The following is a 25,000-nucleotide window of genomic DNA, read 5'->3' as shown; positions in this document are numbered from 1 at the left end:
GTGGTCTTGGGGGCCTGCACTTGTTCAGTAGCAGAGGAGAGAGCAGGCCAGGCCCGAGGCACCAAAAGGTTTCACGGGCCTGGAGGGAATTTCAAGCCGAGTGGGTACAAGCAGGCCTCAGCATGAGGGCAGGTGGCAAGTCCTGCTCCTCAGCTCTGCAGAGGCCAGGTGGGCTGTGGCGGGGGGTCTCCCAGGGAGTGTGTGTGGTGTGTGTTGGGAGTGGGAGGCCTCCCTGTGCCTGCTCTAGGGACCCCATCACAGTGGGCAGGGTCTTGGCCTGAGGATGAGGATGGTTGGCATCCTATTTGCCTGTCACACCCTGTGTTTCCCTGGTGACATTTGACGTGGGCTGGAACAGCAGATGTGGGTTAGCACTGAGGCAGGGACGGTCATAACCATTGGGGGCCAGCTGACAGTGTCCACTGTGAAAGAGGGACCATCTGCAGTGGTGGGCATGGCTGAGGTACTGCAGATGTTCACATTTCTAAGTGGAGGTCCTTCCCCAGCGTGACAAGGCCCTGCGAGTTGGGCAGTGCAGTCCGGGCGGGGGCGCTGGTGTTGGCCCCCTGCCTGACTGGGCCTCCCCTCGGGTCCAGCTGCGTTTCCTTTAGGAAAGGCTGGGTTGGTCGTGGCCAGAACTGTCTGAAATCAAGTCCTTCAGGGCTCTTGGTTTCTAAATGCGACAGGGACGGAACACTGGCCAGACCTGGAGTGGGCCCACGTGGGCCTAGGAGAGCTGTGTTGTGTGACTCCAGTGGCCTCACTGTGCTCCATGTTAAGGACCCCAGCCCCACCCAGAGCTGCAGCCTTCCCACTGCCCTCTGACCAGGTGCCAGGAAGGGGTGAGTCAGCTGGTCACTGATCTTGCCCTTGGCACCAACAGAGAAAGCGACTCAGAGGTTGGGAATGCCTAAACCTGCAGGACTGTCCGCAGTACAGTCCCGGTGTCTCACCACCCGGTCTGCTGTGCTGTGTCCTTCGTGAAAGAGCGCTTCAAGCGGACCGGCCTTGTCTTGTCTCCTCCAGCCGTGTGCTTTGGGGGTTCCCCTGCCTTTCATCCTGACACAGCCCGGAGGTCAGGCTGAGCCTAGGTGCTGGATAAGCAGGCTGGGCTACCCAGCCTCTGTCCTGGACCCCCTTCACCCAGCTGTGTCCTGGCTCTCTCAGGGCATTTACAGTTGGTGGCCTGGTCCTTCTCCAGCACTGAGGCCCATGAGGGGAGCAGGGAACGCTTTCAAGACTTCAGGGGCACAGGGCACAGGCCCTGAGCAGGCACAGCAGCAGCCCGAGGCCTGACCTACCGAGTGTGTCTCCTTCAGGATCCTGAGCCAAGATTTGGTGGCCAGGAGTTCCCAGGGCCTTTACCTGGGACCAGGGGCGCTTGGTGCCTTGGGAGCCTCGTGGTTGTGCAGTAGGAACCTGCACCAGGAAGAAGCCTGGCCCTGCTTGCTGCACCCGCTCTGGGCATCCCAGACACCCGCTGGCAAGCATCCCAGGCAGCCAGGCCCTGGGCACTGGCCACTCTGCACAAGCTTTTGCTGGTCCTCAGGCTTACCGTGGGAGGTGGCTACTAGGCCTGGGCTCGTCTGGGCTCTGGGAGCAGCACCCCAGGTTCCCTGATGGAGGTGGCCTTGGTAATCTCTGGGCCGCTTCTGCTTCCCACAGAATCAAGCTGGTGCTTCTTCTAGGCACTGGGGACAGTGCGTGGTCCGGGGGACCTGGGATTCCCTGCATGTCTAACAGAACCACTTTTCTCTGCCAACAGTCCCTGAGGTCCTGCAGCTCAGCGATGCCCTCCGGGATGACATCCTGCCCGAGCTTGGGGTGCGGTTTGAAGATCACGAAGGTGGGTGAGCCTCTCAACCTGCTTGCCAGAGATCTGGGAAAGGACACGGGAGGGGACACACCAAGAGTTCCTGAGGGCCCCACAGTTTTATGACTTCCTGACAAATCCCCAAGTGGAAGCCAAGCCACGGTAGTGCTTGCTTGTAATCCCAGAAACTCAGGAGGCTGAGCAGGAGAATCATAAGTTTAAGGCCAGCCTTGGCAACTTAGCAAGGCCCCGTCTCAAAAAATAAAAGGGAGTAGGGGTGTAGCTTAGTGGTATAGTACCCCTAAGTTCTGCTCTCAGTACCAAAAAAAAAAAAAAAAAAGGAATCCCCAAGTGGAATCTCCATGTTCTTCCCAAATGTCCCTAGGTGTCCCCAGCGCAGCAAGGCAGGCAGTCTTCAGGAGGGTAGTCGTGGTTTGTGATGTGTTTGGGCCTGACAGTCCGATGCCTATAGTCCTCTGGCCTCTACTGCCTTTCCTTTCCCACACTCAGGGAGCAGCCGAGGCGCTGTAGTTGTCACCGTGTCACACCTTGCCTGGTGACAGTGTGAGCTGTCAGGCAGGCCCCCTGTTGTCCACAGTGTGTGGCGTGGGAGCTCGGCTGACGGCTCAGAGGCTGGCAGGCAGCCTGCAGGAGGACAGGTGCATGGGCCCGCATCTCACCAGCTGTCTGCTTTTCAGGACTGCCAACGGTGGTGAAACTGGTGGACAGAGAGACCTTACTAAGAGAGAGGGAAGAGAAGAAAAGGGTTGGTAAAGTTGGAATGACTGTGCTTGATTCTGTTGAAAACAAAACACTTTTAGGGTTTTAAGAATTTACATTTATGCTTTTATTTTAAAATATGCCAGTGCTGGGCTGAGGTGTGACCTAGTGGTGGAGAGCTTGCAACATGTACGGAGCCCTGGGCAATCCCCAGGGCCCAAACCAAACAAATCCCTGTCCCTGTGAATGTCCGAAAGAAAAGTCAGCTCCGCAACTGCCCGACAGCCTGAACCCAACAGCAGGCCGTCTTCTCAGCTGGGGGGAGGCGAGTGACAGCAGACCCTCAGTGCCTTCTGGCTCTTCCCAGAGTGCCCCTCCCAAAGCTCCTCCACCCCAGCGAGACCCCATGATCCAGAGATCCCATGTTCAGAGACCTGGCTGTCAGTGGGAGAAAGAACAGGAACAAAAACACATCAGAACTGCTGGACTCAGCCTGTGAGGTGCCCTCAGGGACATGTGGATTCCCAAGCCACACAGGAACGGGGAGTGGCACTGAGACAGGTGGGCCCCGGGGGTGGCCTCCAGAGCAGGTTTGGGCCGGGCCACTCGAGAGGGACTTGGAGAGGAGAGGTGATTGACAGAGCCAGGGTTGGGTCTGGGGATGGAGTTGAGAGTGGCCTGCGTTGGCACTGCAGCAAGCCCCCCACCCCCCAGGAGCAGGGCCCAAGACTCGGGTGTACACAGACTGGGTTTGCAGGGCCTGGGGACATGGGGAGGAGCTACCCATCAGCTGAGGAGAGTCAGCTGGAGCTGCCTGGGGGACTCCAGACAGTCACAGGGTGGTGACCAAGGGAGGTGTGAAGGGAGCCTGCCCTAGAGGTTGTGGCGTGACCTCCCATAGAGGCCCTCTCCATTTCTGTCACACTTGCTCTCCCCAGCCTGGGTCTCCGTCCACACGGGCTCCCCTCCTGAACCGAGCAAGCACAGCCTCCTTAGGGGAGGTGTAGCCTGCCAGCTGCCTGGAGGTGACCAGGAGTTGGCTGGGGCCTTCCTGCACCCCCAGCCAGGGGTGGCCCAGCCTCCTGCCCACACATCTGGCCTGAAGCTGGGGTGCCTTGCCGAAACCTCTTCCCTCTGAGGCAGTAGCTCGTGGCTCCCCCAGGTCCACGGTTCGGGCCAGGGCTCTCACCACTGCGGCACGGAGCCGGGCTCCCAGGCCCTCCAGCGTGCCCCTGCCTGCCCTCCTCCAGAGTAGTCTCTCCGCACACGAGCACTCCTGCCTTGAAAGGGCCCCGAGTCCTCCTAGACAGGCCACCGCTCCTCTAGCACACTGCCGTCCTGGCGCTCTGTGGGCGCCTTCCTGCCTCCCCTCCCCAGCCCTCCCCTCCCCTCCCCTGTGGCCTTGCCCAGCCCACCGCTTCTCTGGTGTCCACTGGGCATCGGCCATGACCCCAGGCCCCAGCCCAGAGCCCACCTGCCATGCTCCTGCACTTGGCTGCTTACCTCATAGCTCCAGGAAGCCAGGAGCACCCGAAACCCTGGACATCCCAAAGGAATCAGGTTCTCGGCTCCCCATGGGTGGCAGGCACCTCCGTGCCCACGGCAGCCCGAACTCCCGACGCAGGCTTGGCCTGACCTCACCTGAGACCAGCTGCCTCCACCACCAGCCCCGGGCCAGGCCTCCCCAGCCCCTCCCCTGGATTCTGCTGGGTGGAGTGGAATCCTGGATTCTGCTCACCTCCTCCTGTCCCATCTCTTTGACTGCCCCAACGCTGGTACCCGTTCCTTGGCGCTGCTGGCCTCTGCCCTCTCCCCATCCTGCCTTGTGCCCTTGCTCTCCTGGGTACCATGACCTGTGCAGGTCGTCCCCAGGCCCCACTAGATGCAGCCCCCCCTTCCAGACCACGTTTGTCCTTCTGGTCAGTGTCCTGCTGTTGTGCCTGAAGCTTTTAATGTTGGTTTTGTCTGCTGCCCTGTCCTCACGTCCAGAGCATGGTGGGCACCCAGAGGGCCACTGAGAAGCTCTGGAACAAGGGTCAGCCACTGCTGAGCACAGGTGTGCCACCTAAGCCCAGGGCACCAATCTGTCTCCCACTCCGAGGGCTGGGCTGGGCTGGACAGGAGTCCAGCCCTAGGCCAGGTCGTGGGAGACAGCAGGAGGACTGGGACCCTGGCTCATTGACCCTTTCTGTTCCCCTAGGTTGAAGAGGAGAAGAGGAAGAAGAAGGAGGAGGCCGCCCGGAGGAAGCGAGAGCAGGAAGTGAGCACGTCTGCTTGTTGGGGGGACTTCCCTGGGTAGAAATGCACCTTGGCCTGGGCCTTTGTGGCTCTCGGCCTCCCTTGGACTTGGCCAGGCCCCGGAGGACCCTCTAAAGGGAGCTCCACTCTGCCCCCACCTGCCTTCCTACATGGTGCCCTGGAACCTGGGGGTCCACCCAGGAGGGAGACAGCCAGGGGAGACTACCCGCCCGTCACCGCACTGGGCAGCTCTTGCAGTCTGGCTGCCCTTGGGACGATTGACAGCCTTTCCTCTGTTCCACGAACGCGGGCCCCTTTGAGTTCCTGCCCTGGCTTCCACATTCCTTCCAGCCATCTGAGTTTGAGAGCAGTTTGGGGGCTGGGGTGGGAGTGGGCATCCTGGGGACAGTGTGAAGCCCCTGCCTGCTGCTTGGTGGTTATGACCCTGCTCTGTTCCAGGCGGCGAAGCTGGCCAGGATGAAGATTCCACCTGGTGAAATGTTCCTGTCAGAAAGTGACAAATATTCCAAGTTTGATGAAAATGTAAGAAATCCTTCTCCACATTTCAGGACTCATTAGACCACCCTGAACTGGGGTGGCAGGAGTTCTCAGCCGTGGGCATGTGGGAGATTCTAGGGGAGGTTGGGGCCCAGGGGGTCCCCTCCTAGCAGGTGCCTCCACCTTGCTCCTGCCTCTGACAGTGGGAGTCACGGCCTGGGCCGGACTTCGGATGGCTGAAACAGAGCCCGGCAGGGCCTCGGGCCTTAGCCGGCCCAGCTCTGCCCCACCCTCGGCCTCCCTGCCAGGTCTAGGTGTATTTGCTGCACCCCTCCAGCATGGTGGGCCCTGACAGAGACAGGGTGCCCAGACCCTGGTCACCATTCTCCACGGTGGCCATGGTCTTAAACTCTTAAGCCAATGCTGCTGGGTCAGCATGCTGGACCCTGAGCAGGTGGTGACCAAAAGCCCTCACCAGAGGACGCGGCCACAGCAGGGAGAGGCGCGTGGAGGAGGGAGGAGGGTGCAGGGTGGCGGGCCTGGCAGCTCTGTGTTGCCCTTGCAGGGCCTGCCCACGCACGACACAGAGGGCAGGGAGCTGAGCAAGGGGCTCTCCAAGAGGCTGCGGAAGCTGTATGAGGCGCAGGAGAGGCTGCACGAGGAGTACCTGCAGATGGTCCAGAACGGAAGTCTGCCCTGACGGCCGGGCACTGAGGCTTCCGCCCAGGGCAGCGCCCGCACTCCTGTCCTGTGGACAGCTGTCCTCGCCCCGAGCAGAGGACTGGTTCACGTAGGTGCACGTGGCCGTCGCCCTGCAACGTTACCAATAAACCCTGTCAACAGTGAGGCCCTGCCGCCCTCTCTGCCGCCGACCTCCACTCAGCTCCTGCTGGAGCTGGCAGCCGGGCCGCGTGGTCAGCAGGTTGTGACTTAAGCGCTTGGTCAGTGGAGCCAGCGGAGGAATTTCCCCACATGCCAGCAGCCCGGCTAATCCCTGCTGTGTGGGTGCATTTGGAGGTATTTGAGTAGGAAAAAGACCGGCTCAGCCTGGCGGATCCCGCTGGGCCGCAGACAAAGACCGCTCAGTCTGCCTCTGCTCTGATGAACACGCACACTGCAGGTTTCCTAGAGCAGCAGGCCAGTGGCTGCGGGTGGGCCCCTGGCCAGCTGCCAGGCCTGCCACGGCTGACGCAGCCCGGGTCTGCAGGGCTGGCGGGCGAGATAGGAGTCTCCACACCGGGGGCGTGTCCTCCCCACCAGCTCCCCACAGGGTGCTCACTCCAGCTGAGAGTCTGCCCTCAGATGTGCCCAGCCGGCCTTGGTGGAGTGTCATGCCAGGGGCAGAAGCCCCCCGTGCCTGTGAAGGCTGGTGTGGGCCAGCTCCGACTGGACCAAGGGCAGGCATTGGTGTTGGTAGGAGACCACACACTTGGGGGGTGTGGCAATGCCCAGTGGTGGACGTACCCTGTCCCTATGGTTTGGTTCTGCCTGTAGGAAGCTGCCCTGAAGGCCCCCCCAAGTGTGAAATGTGGCAGCATGAGACTGTGTGAGGCTGGTGCAGCCCTGTCCCTGTAGGACCTCAGCCCAGAGCTGGCGGGCTGTCCTGTGCAGGCTGACTTTGTCGGTCTTTTGTGTGTGTGTGTGTATGTGTGATGCTGAGGATTAAGCCCAGGGCCTTGCGTGTGCAAGGCAAGCACTCTACCAACTGAGCTATATCCCTAGCCCAAACTTTATTGGTATTTTATATTTAAAAGAAAAAAGTCCCCCAGACAGCACTAAGCAGCCTGTCCCAGTTAGCTATTGCTACATAACAGACACCTCAGAACCTGGTGGCCGAGAACCACAGCCATCGGCTACACTGGCCAGGGGCTTGGCAGGCAGTTCCTGGCAGTCAGGCAGCTCATCTGGGGTTCTCACCTGGCCCTGGGCTGGGGCTGCTGGGCACCTCTCATTGCTGTGGTCTCTCCCAGCGACTTTGGAGGCTGTGTCCAGAGAGAAGAGCTGGAGGGTCCTAACTCCAGAGGCCATGGCATCTTCCTAGTGGAGACCATCACAAAGAGCCATCCACGTCCCTGGGGAGGAGCAGGACAGGTTTTGAAGGAATCTGGGGGGACCAGGAAACCACAGCAGCTATTTCCCAGTGTGCTGTCTGCCACTGTGGCCGGCTTGGTCCTGTGGTGGGCAGGGAACTTCATGGCAGGGAGCAAGTGGTGGAGCAGAGCCGCTCTCTGTGAAGGCCAGAAGCAGAGAGAGAGGAAGAGCAGGGCTCCCAATCTCCCCTCAGGGTCAACCCCATAACCCTACCTCCTCCCAGTTGGACCCCCCCCCCACCTCCCAACAGCACCATGGGCTGGAGACCAGGCCTTTACACCTGGGCCTTTGGAGGACATTCAGATCCAAACCATGGCTGCTGGAAACTGATCAGCTCAGCTCAGAGACCGGCTTCTGCTAGTCACCTCGGTGGGGGCCTGCCCAGGCCAGGGGTGCACAGGAGTCCAGCGTGACATGGTAGTTCTGCCTCTAGTAACATTGATATGGTGTTTCCAAACTCTATGCTGAGACAGAGCAAATAACACTGATGTCAGCAACCAGGATTTTAATGTAAGAGATAAAATACAAACTTAAAAAAACAAGTTAAGTCCCTGTGCTGTTCCGTATGAACTGGACAAAGCAATATGACCTGACCGACAGTGTGAGCCGCAGAGTGTCTCCTGGCTCTAGACGGGAAGGCGACTCCTTGGAGCAGTGAGCGCTAGATGCTGCCACCTCCTTCAGAATCCGCCAGTACAGAAGTGGGAAGCCTGGACTCTTTGTGTCCAAAGAAGGACACTTCTAATGACTGATGGAGTCACAGCAAAAGAATATGGGCGAGCCAGTGGCATGTACTGCTGGCTGGGTCTAGGAATCACACTAAGGGGAAAGCTCATCTCAGAGGTCACATGCCACCCATGTAGGTACTATTCTCAAACCTAGCTATGGGGGTGGTGGGGGTGGCTGCAGGGGACAGCAGGAGGTCACCTCAGTGGGACAGTGGTGTGTCCTTGTGGTGGCAGTTAGGCAGCTCTGCCCATGCGCTGGCCTCATGGGGAGCCACCCGCTGCCAGCATGGGTGCCTGGTACTCACCTGGCATGCTCTGGCCCTGCACAGTGCGGCCTCGGGGCTCGCGGGACCCCGGCACTCGATCTACAGCTTCCCCGGGAGCTCCCCTTGGCATGTCTGGGACAGTTGGGGCAGTGGAGAGTGTGATAGCTGGGACCCAGGAGCCTCCGCTCTCCCTCAGAAACAGAGCCAAAGAGTACTGTCACTCCTGGAGCAGCTCTTGTGGCAGCCCTTCCTCTACAAACCTGTTGTGCATAAGTGACCGCATCAGACATTCTTCCTCCTTTCATGGGACTGTTTCAGGGCCACCAGATGGCCCAGCTAAAGGGAAGACTGGCCCAATGTTGCCCACTGGTAGAAGGGCGACCCTTTCTGGTCTTGATGGAGTTGCTGAGACGGCTGGAGAGTTCCAGGGGCTGCATGACGCACCGTGGCAAAGTGTCCCCCCACAGGTGACTTGTGGGTTCTAGGGAGAAAGGCACAGTCACTTCACAGATGCCAAAGGGGCTGGGGTGTAGCTTGCCCGGCCTGCTCAAGGCCCGGGTTCCATCCCCAGCACCACAAAAAGAAAAGATCACATGAAGGAGACAACGTCCAACCTGACGGAGAAACAGGCTCTTTGTGCCCTCACGTGCCTCCAGTGTCCTTCCCTGCAATGCCCTGTCATTTAGGCACCCCCTCCCTCAGTGGCGGCAACCCCACGGATGGGAACAGAGATGCTGCCTACCACCACCACAGGCCCGGGCGACTTGGCGCAGCTAGCCAGATGCCGCCTGCTTTTCCAGGTGCCGGTCTGCCTCCAGAGCTCCGTCCGCCTCAGGGACCACCTGCAAGGACAGGGAGTCCAGGAGCACAGCACAGGCCAGGTTCCCTGAGCTCCGGGAGGCAGGACCCAAGAGGAAAACGGCTGCTGACGGCCACAGCTGGTGGCAGCACCTGGGGAGGGCTGCTGGTGCAGAGCCAGAACCACGGGGTGAGACCCTCCGTGCCAAGGAGCCCCTGGGCCACCTTGGGAGTCTAATACCAGGGCTCCCCAGCCACTGCAGTTAAGCAGCATCTGGGGATTTTTAAACCAAGACCCACCCCTCTCCTGCCCTCATGTCAGTGTTACTGGTGGGCAGTGCTAATGTGAGCAGCAGGTGGCAGGGACAGAGCTCATGGGAGACTAGGGGACAGGGCAGGGGGTGGCAGACTCCCTGGGTACCCACAGCTGGAGGACAGCTGAGATGGAGGGCCAGGCAGGAGCGTGGCTTAGTTCAGGAAGGACAGGGACCCTCCAGGTGAAAGGGACCTGGGCTGAGTGGGCAGTGGCTAGCCAGGCAGGCTTCTGTCCCCCGAGTCTAGCATGACTGGGCTCTAAGCAAGGGCCTTGTTCTAGCACCACCAGAGCCTGGAGCCTGAGGGCTCAGGAGCAGAAGTGAGCATGCCCCGACTCCAGCGTCTCCAGGAAGGAGCAGGGACTTCAGGGAGACGGGCTGGTTCCCATGTTCTGGGTGTTGGGTTTGAAGTGGAAAACCTGCTCAGCCGGCTCCTGAGATCTTCAGACACGGGTCCAAAATGCCCGGACCATACTGTCCTCTGGGGCCAGAGCAGCGGCCACTGCGGGTGTCTGGCCCCTGTGGATGGCAGAGCAGGGGCTCTCAGTGAGGGTGGTCAGCAAGAGGCCTGTCCCCTCCCACAGCAGTGGGCCAGGCCTCAATCTCAGCCTAGCAGCTCTGAGCATTCAATATGGAATGTCCAGAAATTTGCAGCCCCACTGAGGCAAAGGGTTCACCCCACAGGGGCATGTCCCCTGAGAATGGCCACTGACACAAGAGAAGCACCAGATTCTCAGGACATTGTACTGAGTTGAATAGGGTCCCCATGTTCATGTTCATCCTGGACCTGCAGATGTGACCTTTTTTGAAATAGGGTCTGCACGTGTGATTAGATGGGTGAAGATAAGGTCATCTTAGAGTTGGGGGCCCTAAATCCAGTGTGACTGGCTCTGTGTAAGAGGGGTACACAGGCTGTGGTCCTGCCTGGAGCCTTGGGAGGAGCCCAGCCTTGCTGAGGCCTGGATTGCGACTCCCAGCCCCCAGAGCTGAGAGAAGGGACCACTGTGGCTTCAAGCCCCCTGGTTTGTGAGACTTTGCAGCAGCCACAGGAAATAGACACCAGTCTCATAAGTCACTGTTCTCTGTAGCAGAGAAACGACTTAGTGCTTTATGGAAATAAATCCACCCAAGAGCCAAATGAGATACGGAAAGGGCCTGGAAAACGCGGGCACAGGGAAAGGCACATCAAGAGCACCGTGAGCTGTCCTCGCCCCCATCCGATGGTGACAATGAAAGACAAAACGCAACAGGCGCAGTTTGAGGATGTGGAGAAAAGGGAGCCCTGGCACAGTGCTGCTGGGGACATCGTGGGAGCAGCACGGAGGGCCCTCGAACACGGAAACAGAACTGTGCGGGACCGCTGTCCCGCTCCCCAGAACCACCAGAGCTGACGTTGGCACGTTGAAGACACCGCAAGTGCAGGCCCTGCGCAGCGCCCTCTGCGGCCATCCATAAGGAGTCCTCCTGGGTGTGAGTGCAAAAGCGTCATGGAAGAGCGCTCAGCCACAGAGAGCGTCCTGCCATGTGCCACGAAACCAAGGGAACCAGAGAACCTGAGCACAGTGATACACGCCAGGCACAGGGACAAGTGCTCCGTGCTCACTTCCGCAGAAGCTAAAGCAGGGTCCCAAAGCAGCGAGTGAGGCAGTGGCCACAGAGCCCGGGCAGGGTGGGGGAGGGTGGCTGGAGAGGAGGCACACGGGCTCGGGGTGCAGCTGGGCAGGAGGACTGACTTGTAAAGTGCCATGGCACAGCAACAGCGGAGGAACTGGCTGGTGGCAACTGAGCACTTCCCGACAGCTGGCACAGAGAGGGTCTTCACGCTCCCGCACACAGAACTGGTGGTGGGCACGCCAGTGACCCCGACCTGATCAGTACACATTGCTCCCCGGCATGGAAATGCCACACTGGACCCCATCAACACCCATTATTACTGTGTGTCTATTAAAAATATGCCAGGTGCGGTGGTGCACGCCTGTAATCCCAGTGGCTCAGGAGGCTGAGGCAGGAGGGTCGCAAGTTCAAAGCCAGCCTCAACATAAACCGAGTCACTAAGCAACTCGGCAAGACCCTGTCTGTAAATAAAATACAAAATAGGGCTGGGGATGTGGTTCAGTGGTCGAGTGCCTCTGAGTTCAATCCCTGGTGCCCACTAAATAGATAAATGAAGAAATGAAATATAGAGGTGGTGCAGTGGCACCCACCTGTAACTCCAGTGGCTGGGAAGCTGAGGCAGGAGGATCATGAGATATTCGAAGCCAGCCTCAGCAACTTAGCAAGGCCCTAAGCAACTCAGCAAGACTGTCTCTAAATAAAATATAAAAAAGGGCTGGGGATGTGGCTCAGTGTTTAAGTGCCCCTGGGTTCAATCCCCAGTACCAAAAAAATAAAAATACTTATCAAAAATTCATCCACGACTAAAATGGAGAACAGATCATGCAGTCATTGTGCAGGCAAGTAATGATTGTTACCTAATTTCAGAACAGACGGCATTTTCCAGGTTGCAAAGAACCCCCTTCACGGGGTCACTCCCATTTCTGCTGGGGGTCCCAGACCCACCATGCACCGACCTGAGAGAATGCAAGAGGAACGGGGGCCCCCTGGGCCACCTACACATTGCCCACAATTCCCTAGTTGCAGCCTCACCCAGGTATCACCTGCCCCTCCCCCAATCCCTGTCATACGGGGGACACCTCCCTTGTGGGCTCCCCCACACTATCTGTAGGGACATGAGCCACCCTGAGCTATCTACAGGTCCCAGAACACAGTATGCAGCTGGCCGGGCAGGCTCCACACGCCAAGCCCAGCTGGTCACTCCGTAGGTCCTCAGCTCTCAGCCCCATCAGCCTTACCCCTGGAAGCCTGCTGACACTGCTCTTTTCTAGTGGTGGGGACAAGTGAAGGACGCAGGCAGCAGTGCCTGATGGAAATAAAAGGGAGGTGGCACTGGGTGGGAGCGAAGCCTCTCAGAGGGGGTGGCCATCCTCAATACCCAAGTGACTGGAGGGTGCTGATAAGGGAAGATGTGAGCAGAAAGAACGTGTGACATTCATGGCCTGCTTTTCAAACCCACGGGGCCCACCTGGAGGGTGCACATCTCCAGGCACGGGCAGGTGTGTTCCTGGGTCCAACGTCCCAGCCCCAGGCAGACCCAAGAGCCAGTCTTTTAGCCCCTCAGAGCTTCGGGTTCAGCCCTGGGCTCAGCAAGCAGCTGCTCCCAGCTGCCACACATGTTCGCTGTGAGCCCGGGGCCTGTGTAGGACTAGATGCACCCCAAAGCTCAGGGCAGGCTGAGCCTGGGGGGGTCTGCTTCCTCTCCTGTCCCAAAGGTGTCCTACTACCCGAGTGAAGGGGGTGGTAAGGACAGCAGAGGCCGCATCAAGCTGGCTGCTCACTCAGTGCCTGTGCCCGTGTGAAGCAGGTACTACACTTCAGAGACGGGAGACGGGCAGGGCACTTGCCAGGGTCACCCAGCTAGAATCTGTACAGCAGGAATCCCTGCCCTTTAACCCTTGCTACCTTCTACACAGCCCAGTGGCAGGGGTGACTGGCACAGTGCCCCCCCCCCCGTGATGGTAGGCTGCATGGTGGCTTCCCAAGGCTACATTCAAGTCATAGGTCTTGGCTTGTGACATTTGGCAGTAGGTTCTTTGTAGGTGTGAACACTGAGATGGAATCCCTAGGGTACATCTTGATTGGTGACTGGCATCCTCATAAAGAAGAGACACTTACGGGGAGGCCATATGGAGACGGAGGAGTTGGGAGTGGCAGGGTTACAATCAAGGATGCCTGGAGCCACCAGGAGTTTCCAGGGGCAAGGAAGGCCCCTCACCCAGTGTCCCGGTGGGAGCACAGCTGCGTCACACCTTGATTTCAGCTTCCTGACCTCCAGAACCAGAGGACTGACATGCCTGTTTCATTCACCCGGTTTGTGGTACTTTCTTGTGGTGGCCAGAGGAAACCAGTGACCACATCACAGAAGTGACCCTGGGGAAAGAACCCCCACCCCCACCACCCATCCCGCCTCCATCAGGTCTCCCAAGGGTTCAGCTGGGAGGCTCCCCCACCTGGTGCCTCCCACACCAACCCCCACATCCAGGCAGGGCCAGAACCAATGAAGGCAGGTGCACCTGAGACCGTGGAGTAGGGGAGACACACTGGAGCAGGCTCCAGGTTCTTTTCCTTCGTGGTCGGTCTGTGCTTCCTTTCCCGCTGTCGCCAAGAGCACTGCATGGTCATTATGGAAAAGTGGGACGGCAGTTAAGGGGCACTAAGGAATCCAGGCGGCACTCAGGCCCAGGCCCGGGTGGACACCCAGCTCCTGCAGGGGGCTCGCCTTGCTTTTCCGGCCCCGAGGGGCTTTGCAGCAACCCGTGCCCTTCACCCCTCTGCCAGGAGTCTGCAGATGGTTTTAAATCTCCCCGTCCTCCACTATAAACTCGTTAGCACAGTGAAAACCCGGTGCGGGGGGTAGGATTTATGTGTGTGTACGTGTGTAGTTTCAGAAGCACCATCACCCAAAGAAAAGGGAAGTTTTGTTTTGTTACCAGGGATTGAAACCAGGGGCGCTTAATCATTGGGACACATCCCCAGTCCTTTTTATTTTTTGAGACAGGGTCTCGTTAAGTTGGTGAGACTGGCCTCAAACTTTCGTTCCTCCTGCCTCAGCCTCCGGAACCGCTGGGTTGACAAGCGTGCGCCATCGCGCCAGGAGAAATGGAAGTTTTGAAGAGCCGCTCGGGAAGTATTACAGACCTGGGGACACAGCCGAGCATCGCCACGCACTTGGGCGCGGACGCTGCTGCGGCTGAGCCGGAAAACAGCCTACAGCGGCACGGCCGCCAGCCGCCACGTGCTGAGTGGCGGCGGGAGAGCGCACAGGACGCGGGGCTACCCGACGTCACACACCCGATTTGCATACGGCTCGCGGGCCTGAGCGCGGCGCGGAGCCCCTGCCTCTCATCACCCCCTGATTGGTCCCCGCGCGCGGCGCCGAGGCCCAGTTGACTTGCGCTGCGCTCGCCCAATCGTAGCCCGCCTTGCTCGCTGAGGGCGGAGCCAGGCGGCGCGGCCAACCGGAGGCGGCGTTGTTGGCGGCCACGGCGGCGCAGCCCGGAGCGAGCGAAGGCACGGCCGCCACTGCCGCAGGAGGCGCGAGGTGCGGGCGCGCGGCGTCTGCGGGTAACGGCGGGCGGCGGGGCGGCCGGGAGGTCGCGGTGGCGGCGGAGCTCGGGGCGACGGGCGGAGGGCGGGCGGCGGCGGGGCGGACGGCGTCCCGCGCTCCTCCCCGCGGCGCCCGCCGCCCCGCCCGGTGAAGGTCAGCCGCGCTTTGTTCGCGCCGCGGCCGCCGCCCGCGCGCACGTGCGGCCCGCGCCCCCCGCCGGCGCCGCGCAGGCTCGGGCGGCGCGGGGCTGGGCTTCCGGGGCCGGGCGGCGGGCCGGGGCCGGGGCGGGGCGCGCTCGGGCCGCGCGAGCCGTCCGTGGGTCCGGGCCGGGCGGCGCGAGCGGCGGCCCCACCTCTGCGCCTGCCCGGCGGCTCAGCCGGGGCGCCCGGCGGCTCCCGTGGCCGGGTGCGTGCGCTGCCGCGGCGGCCCGAGCGCGCGCGGAGCCCGGCCTCCTGCAGCGGCTGTGCTGGGGCGGCCGGGTCGCCTGGCCCGGTGAACCCGCCGCGTCACGGTTTGCGAGTGCCCCCTACCTGAAACGCTGGGGCCAGAGGTGTTGCTGCGGGTCTTGGAGTTTTTCCGATTTTGGAATATTTGCACGGATTTGCCAGAAGAGCTTCCCTAGTCTGGAAGTCCAGAATCCGGCATAGTGCTGGGGTGGGGGGTGGGGGGACCAAGACTGCAGATTTTTGGTCCGCAAAGCTGTTGTAAAGATAATTGTTTATGAGAGAGCTCAATCTATAGATTAGGTAGGTGTAGGAATTATAACCTTCCCAAATTTCCACAGGGACACTTTCGCCTGAATTTCAAGGCCTCTACTCACCGTGTGATTTTATGCACGCTTTACTGCTGTCTCAGATAACTTATTAGGCAGTCTGTTTTTTCCCCAGTCTGAGCAGTGTCATTGGTTCAGAATGTCTGCTGTTGTCTGTGTCCATATATCATTGCATCTAAAAACCAGTTTTTTTCATTTTGTTGTATTAGAATGCTGTATTTTTCAGAAAGAATGTGGAATAGTAATTGGAGGAATTGGCCGAATTCTTAACAGTAGCCAGTTTTATCATTTTCAGGTTTGATAAACTTGGTCAACTGAATTCCAAGAAAGAATGCATACGTTTTACCTATTTTGTTACAGTCACTGCACGTTGTACAGATTGGTGTATTCCCTGTGATACTTCTATACATCCATCCATTGTGCATTCATTCTGCACATCCACTGATCTACTCTCTCCCACCCCCAGCACCCTTCCCACTCCCTAAAAGTCCCTCTTAATATTTTTCTGTCCCACTTCTCTTGCTCTTCCCCATTTCTAGTGACACTCTTCCGTTCCATACTTGTGCAGGTTGACTTGTTGGTTAAGGTTCTGAGATGTTTCCCTCCCACCTTACAAGACATCATGGCTTTGTGACTTGGCCAGTTAGACAGTGAGCTAGAGGAGTTTACCTGTGTGAAGCATTTCATACTTCTATAGAGACTTAAGTTCTTTGAGATGGGATTGTTTGCCACTTTACAGTCTGAGTTTGTAGGTGAATCCTAAACTTTATTTCCACTAAGCTGGACATGGTGGTGCATGCCTGTGTCCTCAGCTACTCAGGAGGCTGAGGTGGGAGGATAGCTTGAGCCCACAAGTTTGAGATCTGCCTGGGCAACATAGCGAGAGCCTTTACTCCGAGGGGGAAAAAATCCATTAGCTTACCAGGGTTTTTATTTTTAGTAGCCTAGGATTGAAATCTTACATCTTCTTTTGAGCAGTTGATGGTCTAGCATTAGGAGGAGGTAATCTCAAATATGAATGTGTGAGCACAGTGGAGTTCAGAGGGGCTTGTTTTTTTTTTTTTTTTTTTTTTTGGTTGTTTGCAATTTAAAACCTGTTTTGATAAGTTTATGTTGTGCTTCCAAAAATTTTGCCAAAGAATCCCAAGGCTGGCAGGCTTGGTGGCACATGCAGCAGGCCTGTAGTCCCAGTGACTCTGGAAGCTGAGGCAGGAGGATCACAAGTTTGAGACTGGTCTGGGCAATTTAGTGAGACCCTGTCTTTAAACAAAACCAAAGGCTGGAGGTGTAGCTCAGTGGTAAAGTGCCCCTCATTCAGTCCTCAGGACTACACTCCCTATGGCCTCGGATCATCAGCTATGTGCAGTGGGAAGATTGGGTGTTGCTGGGATCCAGTCATTCCAGTTAGGACCTTGAGCTTGCTGAGAGTTTGCTAGCCAAGGAATCCTTGCTTTTTGTTTAAGACAAGTGTGTTTTAGGCACCCAGAATAGAAGGCCCATCTTAGTTTGACTCTTGTACCACTGCAGTGATAGGAAGTAGCTGATGTGGAATGGCAGGAAACTGTTCTCTTCCGGTCTCTGCTTACTTTGCATGGGCCTCATGATTGTTAGCAAATTGGGAGCCTCCCTGAATGAGTCAGGGGGTTTGTCTTTGGGGGGCATATGTAATAAGTGGGAGACCCTTATTGATGGGTAGCTAGTGGAGAAATTTTTGTGTATGTGGTGCTGAGGCTCAAACCCAGTGCCTCACAATTTAAGCAAGCGCTCTACCACTAACCCCAGACCTGTTAGGACGTTTTTAAGAAAAAGTTTGGGATGGCATAGATTTGTTCTCACCTGACAGTTGTTTTCTACCCTGCCTGCTTCAGGGAAAGTCCTGTTGCTTTTGCTCTGTCTGTAGTTAAATTTTAAATTTTGTGAGTGTTTAGTAAAAGGAGGGACATTACAGCTTTGTTCTATTGTAACTACAAAAAAATCACGGTGAATTTTACTCTTCATCTTGACTGCTCTATGTAGCCTTAAATTCTTAATCTGTGTAAAATGTACTCTGCCACCTCTTAAAATGTGCTTTCCTCCCATGTCCAGAGGGAAAAGAAAAGCCTATTCAAAAACAAGGTGAGATAGTTTCTGTTTAATAGTTGCAGGAGAAAGATAGTTCTGTACCTTCTGTTCAAGTTTTATAAGTATATACTTACGTTAGTACTTGTTTACTCAGTTATTCTGAGGTGGCTTTCAGTGATTTGTATCTACTTTTTTTTTTTTTTTGGTGCCAAGGATTGAACTGAGGGGCGGGCACTCAACCACTGAGCCATATCCCCACCCCTATTTTGTACTTTATTTAGAGACGGGGTCTCATTGAGTTTCTTAGCACCTTGCAGTTGCTGGGGCTGTCTTTGAACTCTGGATCCTCCTGTCTCAGCCTCCCAAGCCTCTGGGATTACAGGTGTGCACCACTGTGCCTGGCTGTGTCTTCTTATGTATTTGTTTTCTCATGAGTACCAAGCACAGTTCTAGGTATTGGGGTCTCCACTGAATAACACAGGATCTAAGACCCTGCTCTCATGTCTGCAGTGGGAGACAGACAAGCAAGTTACATGGTTGGAGGTGCTTTTGAGAAAAAGATAAGAGTGGAGTCTTGGGTGGTTGTAATTTGAAATAGGATGGAGAGGACATGGCTTACTGACGAGAATGCCAAGATCTTTTAAGTACTGGATTGAGAAAACTTTCGAACATCAGATTCTCATGAATTGCCAAGAAACACAGAAAAAGGAGTGTAGCACGGAAGACCATGCCTCAGTAAAAGTGGAGTGTTTGGTGGTTATTTCAGTAGATCTTGTAAGCAGGTATGACTACCGGAATGTCTGTTCTGTGTCCTGAGAAAGGTGCTTGGGACAGGCTGAAGTTTGAATGGGGTCTCTGGTGCCATGCTGTGTGCTGGTAATAGGCAGCTGTCACTTAACAGCAGTGGATTTATTAGACAGCAATTTCCTGGCCATCTCATGCCAGATCCTGTGCTGGGCCCTGGAACTACTGCATTGAGCAGGATAGTGTCCCTGCCTTCATGGAATTTGTTCTTTGATGGGATGACAAATGTACTGCTTAGTCATTATTTCTAACACTATAATAAAAAGTTTCATCCTTTTCAAGAACAATAGTGATCCTATACCCATCACTTAGCTTCAACAATACCCTACTTGCCAGTCTTGGTTTACCTGTAACGTGTGTCTGGTTGGTTGGTTGACTTTGCAGTACTGGGGATTGAACCCAGGGCACCATAATGCTAGACAAGTGCTCTACCACCAGTTACACCCCCAGCATTATTATTTTTTATTCTGGGACAGACTTCTTAGTTGCCCAGGTGATCTGGCACTTGTGATGCTCCTGAGTAGCTGAGATTACAGGCATGTGCCACCTTGCTCAGCTGTATCTGTGAATTGAAAAAAAATATTATCTTATTATTCACTACCACATATGTGTGTCAGAAGATAAGGGAGGTATGTATAAATTAGATAATTAAATGCAGTTGGATTTAGTTACAGCATAATTTCAAGAGCACCTGTGTGCGTTAGGATCTGACTCTCCCTCCCCCATTTTGTTAATGAAGGGTATATTGGTTTGCATTCTCCCATAGTTTGGAAATTTACACAGATTACCTGGCTATTTAATTACTTGTTAACTTGTCTGCTGACATATTTAACTAACAACCTGGTTGACTTAAGATGCTAGGGAATGGTGATGGCTTGGGAAAGGAGCTGTGGACCGGGGCAGTGAAATGAGATCTGGACTGCTGGGGCTCACGCACTGACCAGGCTTGTAGGTAGGTGTTGGGATGTCCTGTGGGGGGTCCTGATTCTTTCTTGGCATGGATGGTTCCTCTGTCCCTCCAACATAGTCCTAAGCTACAGTATGAGCCAGTGCTCTTGGAGAGTTGGACCTGAACCAAGGCTGGTCACACTCTCCAGGATCAGTAGGTGGCCTGCCACCCTCAGCTTCACCTGCGCCACTTCATGCTCTAGGGTTAATTTAACCACTGTTGCTGATTGATCAGTTAGTTATCTAGCGGGCAGGCACTGGGAACCTTTGAATCTCTTTGGTGATAGGTAGTAACTGTTCAGACTGAGGTTTTGTGAAGTGTGACCACACTCTAAGGGCTCATGCCTTTGTCTTTCAAAGGAACCCAATGTGAAATTACATTGTTATTCTGGCTATCGACTGTTTTCAGGTAAAAATTATAGTTCAGTGTTGTATAGTTTTCTGTAAAAGTTCAAATGTTTTCCTGTGAAAACTTTATGTTGAGATAAAAGGAAATTAATTCATAAGTAGTAGTGTTGCAGGAGGGGGTACGGCTGAGTGGTAGAGTGCAGTCCCCAGCACTGCCACATACACACACAAAAAAAGATCACTGTGGTGTTTTGATCCGTAAAAGCAGACTTGGCCCTGGGAGGGAATAGCTGCATTCTTTTGAAAATCTGTTCTGCCTGCTGTCCCTTCCGCAATCTAACTTGATTGCTTTATTTCTTTTTGATTGGCAAATAAATATGGTGTTTTGAAATTGGTACCGAATGTGGAATGGCTAAATTCTGCTAATGCGCATGAGCATTGCCTCAGCACCACCACCCCCACCCCCCCACCCCCGTGTTCTGAGTGGCTCGACTCCATATAGGCCTGTGGACATACGCACCACCGCGTTCACAACACAGTCCCCCACTGTAGGTAGTCTTCTGGTGCCTTTTAAAGATGGGGGGCCTCCTCCCTGATAGGGCTTGGCACTGTGACTTCTTGAAACCAACATTAAACTTGGCATTCCAACATTAAAGCAAATGGGTCTTTTGTTTTCCCTCAAATCTTCAAATTTGATGGATCTTTATAACAAAGTAATTCCTGGTGATGAAACCGAAGTGAAGTCCAGCTTCTTTATAAATGTCATTGTCCTCCTATGTCAAGGGAGCAGTGTTTAGTTACTTGATTTGGTGGTCCCACAGCAGACAGCGGGTGAAACAGTCCATGTGTGTGGGGGGCATAAAGGCAGAGGCCGAGGCCCAGGGCCCGGGAGTGCTGCAGCTGAGTGTAGAGGAAGGCTGCAGCTGGGGAGTGGGGAGGGAGGAGGGAGGGGACGCAGAGCCACACTGCTCGCTCCTTGGGTCTGCTTTGTCCTAGGCCTCGAGTTCTGGGTCAGTTTGTTGGTTTTTCGTCATTCAGAATTATTTTCCTTTCCATCGTTTAAGTGCATTGGCCTGTTTTTCTGTCCTTGATGTGGCACTTTGTTGCTGTTGAGAGGGAAGCGTGTCAGGCTTTGCAAGCCTTTTCATGATGTTGCCAAGTACAACGGTAAAGGTGCGAGTTGGTGGAGTCTGCCAGGCTGGAGGGGGGCCTTCCCGTGTCTGCTGGAGTGTCTGTGTATCCTGTGTACCTCTTGGGCACGCGTCCTGGTACTAGCTGGTGAACAGGGTAGAAAAGGAATGTTCTCACCTTTCTAGACACAGTGAACTTCTTGGGAAGTTCTTAGCAGAACAGCAGGAATCCGACTGACCCTGATTGAAGCTCAAATGTGAATTGGTTAGGTTAGCCAATTGTAGCCCAGGTGAATTGTTTAGCAGTCGTAGGGAGGGATGGAAGGATCTAGTTTGGAGTCCTAGATCCACATCCTGCCAGCCTGTGACCTTGGGCTAGGCCTTTTGTCTTTTCCAGCCTCGGCTTCCTCACTTAAACTGAGGGGGTCCCTCCTTGGTAGAGCTGATGTGAGTGTAGAACGCTTGAAGCGCCTGGAACAGCAGCCCTTCCCTGGTCCACGCCTGTTGGAAATGGAAGGCGTGGCCTTACTGGGCAGCATTGCTGGGTTGGCGAAGAGGCGTCTGTTCATGAAAATGGCAGTGGTCGGTGCTTCCAGGACAGCAGGCTCCCTTTGGCAGTTAGTGTAATTGAGGGAGGGGGCCGCTGGGTGCATGTTAGGCATGGTGGCCCGAGTGTAAGTGGTGTTAGTGTGTAGGCAGCTTGGGGGGTCAGGATCCCTTCATACTCTGACCCAGAAATACTACCACAGCAATTCTGTTATTGCCGTATAAATTAAGAATAACTGTGGTGGAGAGCCTATTACACAGAGATGCTCACAGGGACCATTACCAAAAGTATGTCATGGGGCTGGGGTTGTGCTCAGTGATAGAGCGCTCGCCTAGCATGTGTGAGGCCTAGGTTCCATCTCCAGTATAGCTCTGTATGTGTGTGTGTGTGTAAAATCTCATAGAAAAACTTCAGTATGTAACAATTATGAAGGTTGGTCTGTGTCACTCCTTGCATGTATAATGTGAGAAAAGGTGAACTGTCACCTTGGGAATCTTGTGATTGCAGCAGGTCCAGCAGAGGAGCATGCACTGAGAATAGAAGGGTGAGGTTCGCCCGGCTAGAGGGTAGGAGTTGGGTTCCCATGTGGAATGAACTGGAGCTCTGCAGAAGGCCAGGGGGCCCATAAAGGGTGTTCCAGTCACATTGAGGTGGGGCTAGACCTGGCTACTGCTGTGGTGACAGTGTGGTGTGACCAGCCACCCTAGGGTTTATTGCATTTTTTTTCTTATTAATTTACCTAAATAAATAATTTTTTAAAAAACAATATAATCTATAGTATTTTCATATGTTTTTTTTCAAACAGTAAAAACCTAATTTAAAAGTGCATTTGAGTTAAATGCAAAATAGTTGTAGGTCATATATTCTAATTGGAGCTGTTTGTCATGAGTACAGAAGTTTCTTGCTGCTCTCTTTTCCAAAAGCTTGTGAGTGAGTGGTTTGGCTTTCTGTGCATCCTGGGAAGGAGATGGGCCAGGTTTCAGCTGGAGCAGTTCAGGCACGCAGGGTCCCCTCCATCACGCTTGAGGAGCTTTGTTCAGGTTTAGTACACATTCAGGGCCCTTTCAGGCAATGCATTTATATATTGGCTTGAACTTGTGAAAATTGGGCTTTGCAGCTTTTTCAATATCAAGTTCTTCTATTTAAGAAAGCACCTTATGACCCATCTTTTAATATTCATGGGTAAAACGTTGTTCAGTTCTTCCATCTAGAGATGATCATATTAAACATCCTATGAAAGTGAGATTCTGAGTGTGTTTTTTGTTATTTTTGTTTTGCTTGTGGTGTTGGAATGGAACTCAGGGCCTCGAGCAGGCTAGGCAGTACATAATGTTACCTAGCAGGGCATCTTCAGTGTAGAAGTCAGAGGTGCAGAACTAGCAGGTGAAATTAGAACATCGTGCTGTGCATTAATTTGAGAGCTAGTGTAAACACCAGCGGATGCTTTGAATTGGTCTGAAATAACTGGACTAGCATTATTATATTGTCATGGTGTGTTCACTCAGACGTTCCTGTTGTAAATTAGGATTAATTGTTCTTATCAAGAAGCTTGGTCTTTTTAGTGCCAGTAAGCGACATTTTATGAGTAAAATTTTCATATAATACACATTTTTTTTTTCCTAGTACTGGGAATTGAACCAGGGGTGCTTAACCACTGAGCTACATCCCTAGCCCTTTAAAGTTGTTTTTTTTTTTTTTGAATTTTGAGACAAGGTCTTGTTGAGTTGCTTAGAGCCTCAGTTGCTGAGTCTGACTCTGAACTTGTGATCCATGTGCCACTGTACCTGTTGAAATGCGCTTTTTTTTTTCCTTCCCCGCAGTGCTGGAGATTGAACTCAGGGTCTTGCACATGCTAGGCAAGTGCTCTACCACTGAGCCACATCCCCAGCCCTGAAGTGCATGTCTTAAGTACACAGTTAAATGAGTTTTAGCAAATGAGTGAACCCAAATAACATAGCCAGACCTGGAATATTAACTTCACTCCTAGAAAGTCCCCCTGGCCCTCATAGTGCATCTCCATCCCATAAACAGTGTGGAAGAGCACACTGAACAGATGTTTTTGTTTGTGAGTGTAATTGTGACTCTCTTTGATTTGTAGGAATAAGAGCATTCAGATGGCAGATAACAGGTAAGCCTGAATGGACTCTGTTCATCAGAATTTAAAGCAAGGTCAGTGAGCAAGAGCCAGGGTGGGTGTCATTCAGTTCTAGAAAAACATGTGAATGCACTCACTCTGTAGCTCATTTGCTTCTCATGGATCCGAGAAGGTGAAGAAACGCCTCAGACAGTGGTCAAGGGAGAGGTTGTAGGTTGCTCAGGGTGGGTTTGGGCTGTGTGTTTCTGCCTTGCTTGAGGAAGGCATGTCCGTGAAGGGTCTTAGCTCTCTTCCCGTGGAGCTGCATTGTTTTAGAGAGTCAGCTGGCTTTCAGAGCACTAAGGGGACTGTGTCCCACACGGGCAGGGCTGCTCTGCTGGGTGGCATGAGCAGAGGCCAGACAGGACAAAGTTGGTAGGGTTGGTGGGTTTTGAGGGCTGGGAGCAGAGTTTTAAGGGAAGAAACAACAACTAAGAAGCCCGAGCGAGGGCTGCAAGTTGGAACTCTGTGGGTGGGAGAAGGGTGCTGAGTGGTGGGCGTTTCCTTCAGGACAGGTAAGTCCCTGGGGTGACGGGACGCAGCGCATTCCCTGTCGTGTTCCCTGGTTCTGTGGCTGCAAACACTGCCTAATGTGTTGGAAAAAATGGGAGGAAAACTTATTCCTGTGGTTTGTTTTTGCAACTTTCTTGATGGTGATACTTTTTAAACACACTGTTTCAGTTTTTCAGATGGTGTGCCTCCAGATTCAGGGGAAGCTGCTAAGAATGCAGGTGGCCCAGGTCAGTCAGCTGCACCTGAAACGCAGTTGGAGGGCTCACCTGCAGGTGGGCAACTTCTTCCTCTGGAATATGTACTGTACTAACACCAGTGTGGGGTTTCAGTCTTGGAAGGGTTAGAAACATCAGTACGAGATGAAGATCCGTACCTGGTTTAGAAGTGACCATGCAATAGGAAATTCAGACTCTACACAAGTAAACCATAGCACAGCGCCCTCTGCTTACCTGCCCTCACTTAGGTGGGCTTCAGATACACATCCATACCCTGCCTTTCCTTACCCTGCTTATTGTGAAGCAAATTCCATGTGTCATTGTATCCATAACTTCACAGGTGTGATAACTTTCCCCATTAAAAAATCTTACATATCCAGATCCACCTTTCACTGTCCAAAAGCAAGTTGTGGATATCTCCTGTTTTCCTAGTAATTTAATGTAATTCCTAAAATCTGGAATGTACTCTTAGAGACATGGTGCTATTACCACACCAAGAAGCTCAGCGCCCACCCAGTGCCATCATCCGGGGTCTGTGGCATATGTGTTTTCCTGTACTTCCAGCAGTTGCTCTTGCCCCACACCATGTCTGGGACCTGCTGGAGAGTCACATTGGCACTGGGTTGCATCTCTGCTCTGGCATCGCCTCCCTGTGGCTGGCACCCAGCATGCTCTGGCCCACACTTGTCCTGTAGCGTGCCCCATCTGGTTCTGTCCTGATGAGGTCCAGGGTGAGCCTGTTGACGAGAGCCACCCAGAGATGACGTGGTGTAGTACATCAGGTCAGGAGCCATGTGGTGCCAGCCTGGCCTCTGCTAGGGACCCTGTTGGCTTCTGTCATCGTGGTCCTTAGACCTTGTCTGTACTCACCGCTACTCCTGATCGTCACGCCCACTGA

The 25,000-nt window shown here is 54.5% G+C and overlaps 2 protein-coding genes and 1 long non-coding RNA gene across 12 annotated transcripts in view; 2 read left to right on the top strand and 1 right to left on the bottom strand.

Moving 5' to 3' along the window:
- Cars1 (cysteinyl-tRNA synthetase 1) overlaps positions 1-6,115 on the top strand; it is a 51,211-nt gene extending 45,096 nt beyond the window's left edge. For all 3 annotated transcript variants that reach the window (XM_027944310.2, XM_027944309.3, XM_027944311.3), the window contains 5 exons: positions 1,766-1,846; positions 2,512-2,579; positions 4,734-4,793; positions 5,231-5,314; positions 5,835-6,115. In XM_027944310.2, coding sequence (XP_027800111.2) covers positions 1,766-1,846; positions 2,512-2,579; positions 4,734-4,793; positions 5,231-5,314; positions 5,835-5,969 — 428 coding nt within the window. In that variant the 3' untranslated portion in view covers positions 5,970-6,115. The remainder of the gene's footprint in view (positions 1-1,765; positions 1,847-2,511; positions 2,580-4,733; positions 4,794-5,230; positions 5,315-5,834) is intronic.
- A 1,632-nt stretch (positions 6,116-7,747) lies between these two features.
- LOC114099797 (uncharacterized) lies at positions 7,748-12,381 on the bottom strand. The gene is made up of 3 exons (XR_003583954.3): positions 12,319-12,381; positions 8,615-8,835; positions 7,748-7,824 (listed from the first exon to the last, which is right to left on the bottom strand). It is a non-coding gene; the product is annotated as an uncharacterized lncRNA (long non-coding RNA).
- Positions 12,382-14,545: 2,164 nt separating this feature from the next.
- Nap1l4 (nucleosome assembly protein 1 like 4) overlaps positions 14,546-25,000 on the top strand; it is a 32,681-nt gene continuing 22,226 nt past the window's right edge. For 2 of the 8 annotated variants that reach the window (XM_071615959.1, XM_071615963.1), the window contains exons 1-3: positions 14,546-14,624; positions 23,339-23,368; positions 24,056-24,159. In XM_071615959.1, coding sequence (XP_071472060.1) covers positions 23,355-23,368; positions 24,056-24,159 — 118 coding nt within the window. In that variant the 5' untranslated portion in view covers positions 14,546-14,624; positions 23,339-23,354. Of the gene's footprint in view, positions 14,648-15,354; positions 15,377-19,134; positions 19,220-23,338; positions 23,369-24,055; positions 24,160-25,000 lie in introns of those variants that run through there. The other 6 variants (XM_071615964.1, XM_027944091.2, XM_027944087.2 and 3 more) reach the window with 6 other exon arrangements.

This window comes from Marmota flaviventris, chromosome 9 (genome assembly GCF_047511675.1).
Source record: "Marmota flaviventris isolate mMarFla1 chromosome 9, mMarFla1.hap1, whole genome shotgun sequence".
Taxonomy (NCBI): domain Eukaryota; kingdom Metazoa; phylum Chordata; class Mammalia; order Rodentia; family Sciuridae; genus Marmota; species Marmota flaviventris.
The sequence above is the reverse complement of the archived record's forward strand: the minus strand, read 5'-3'. Positions and strand labels throughout refer to the sequence as shown.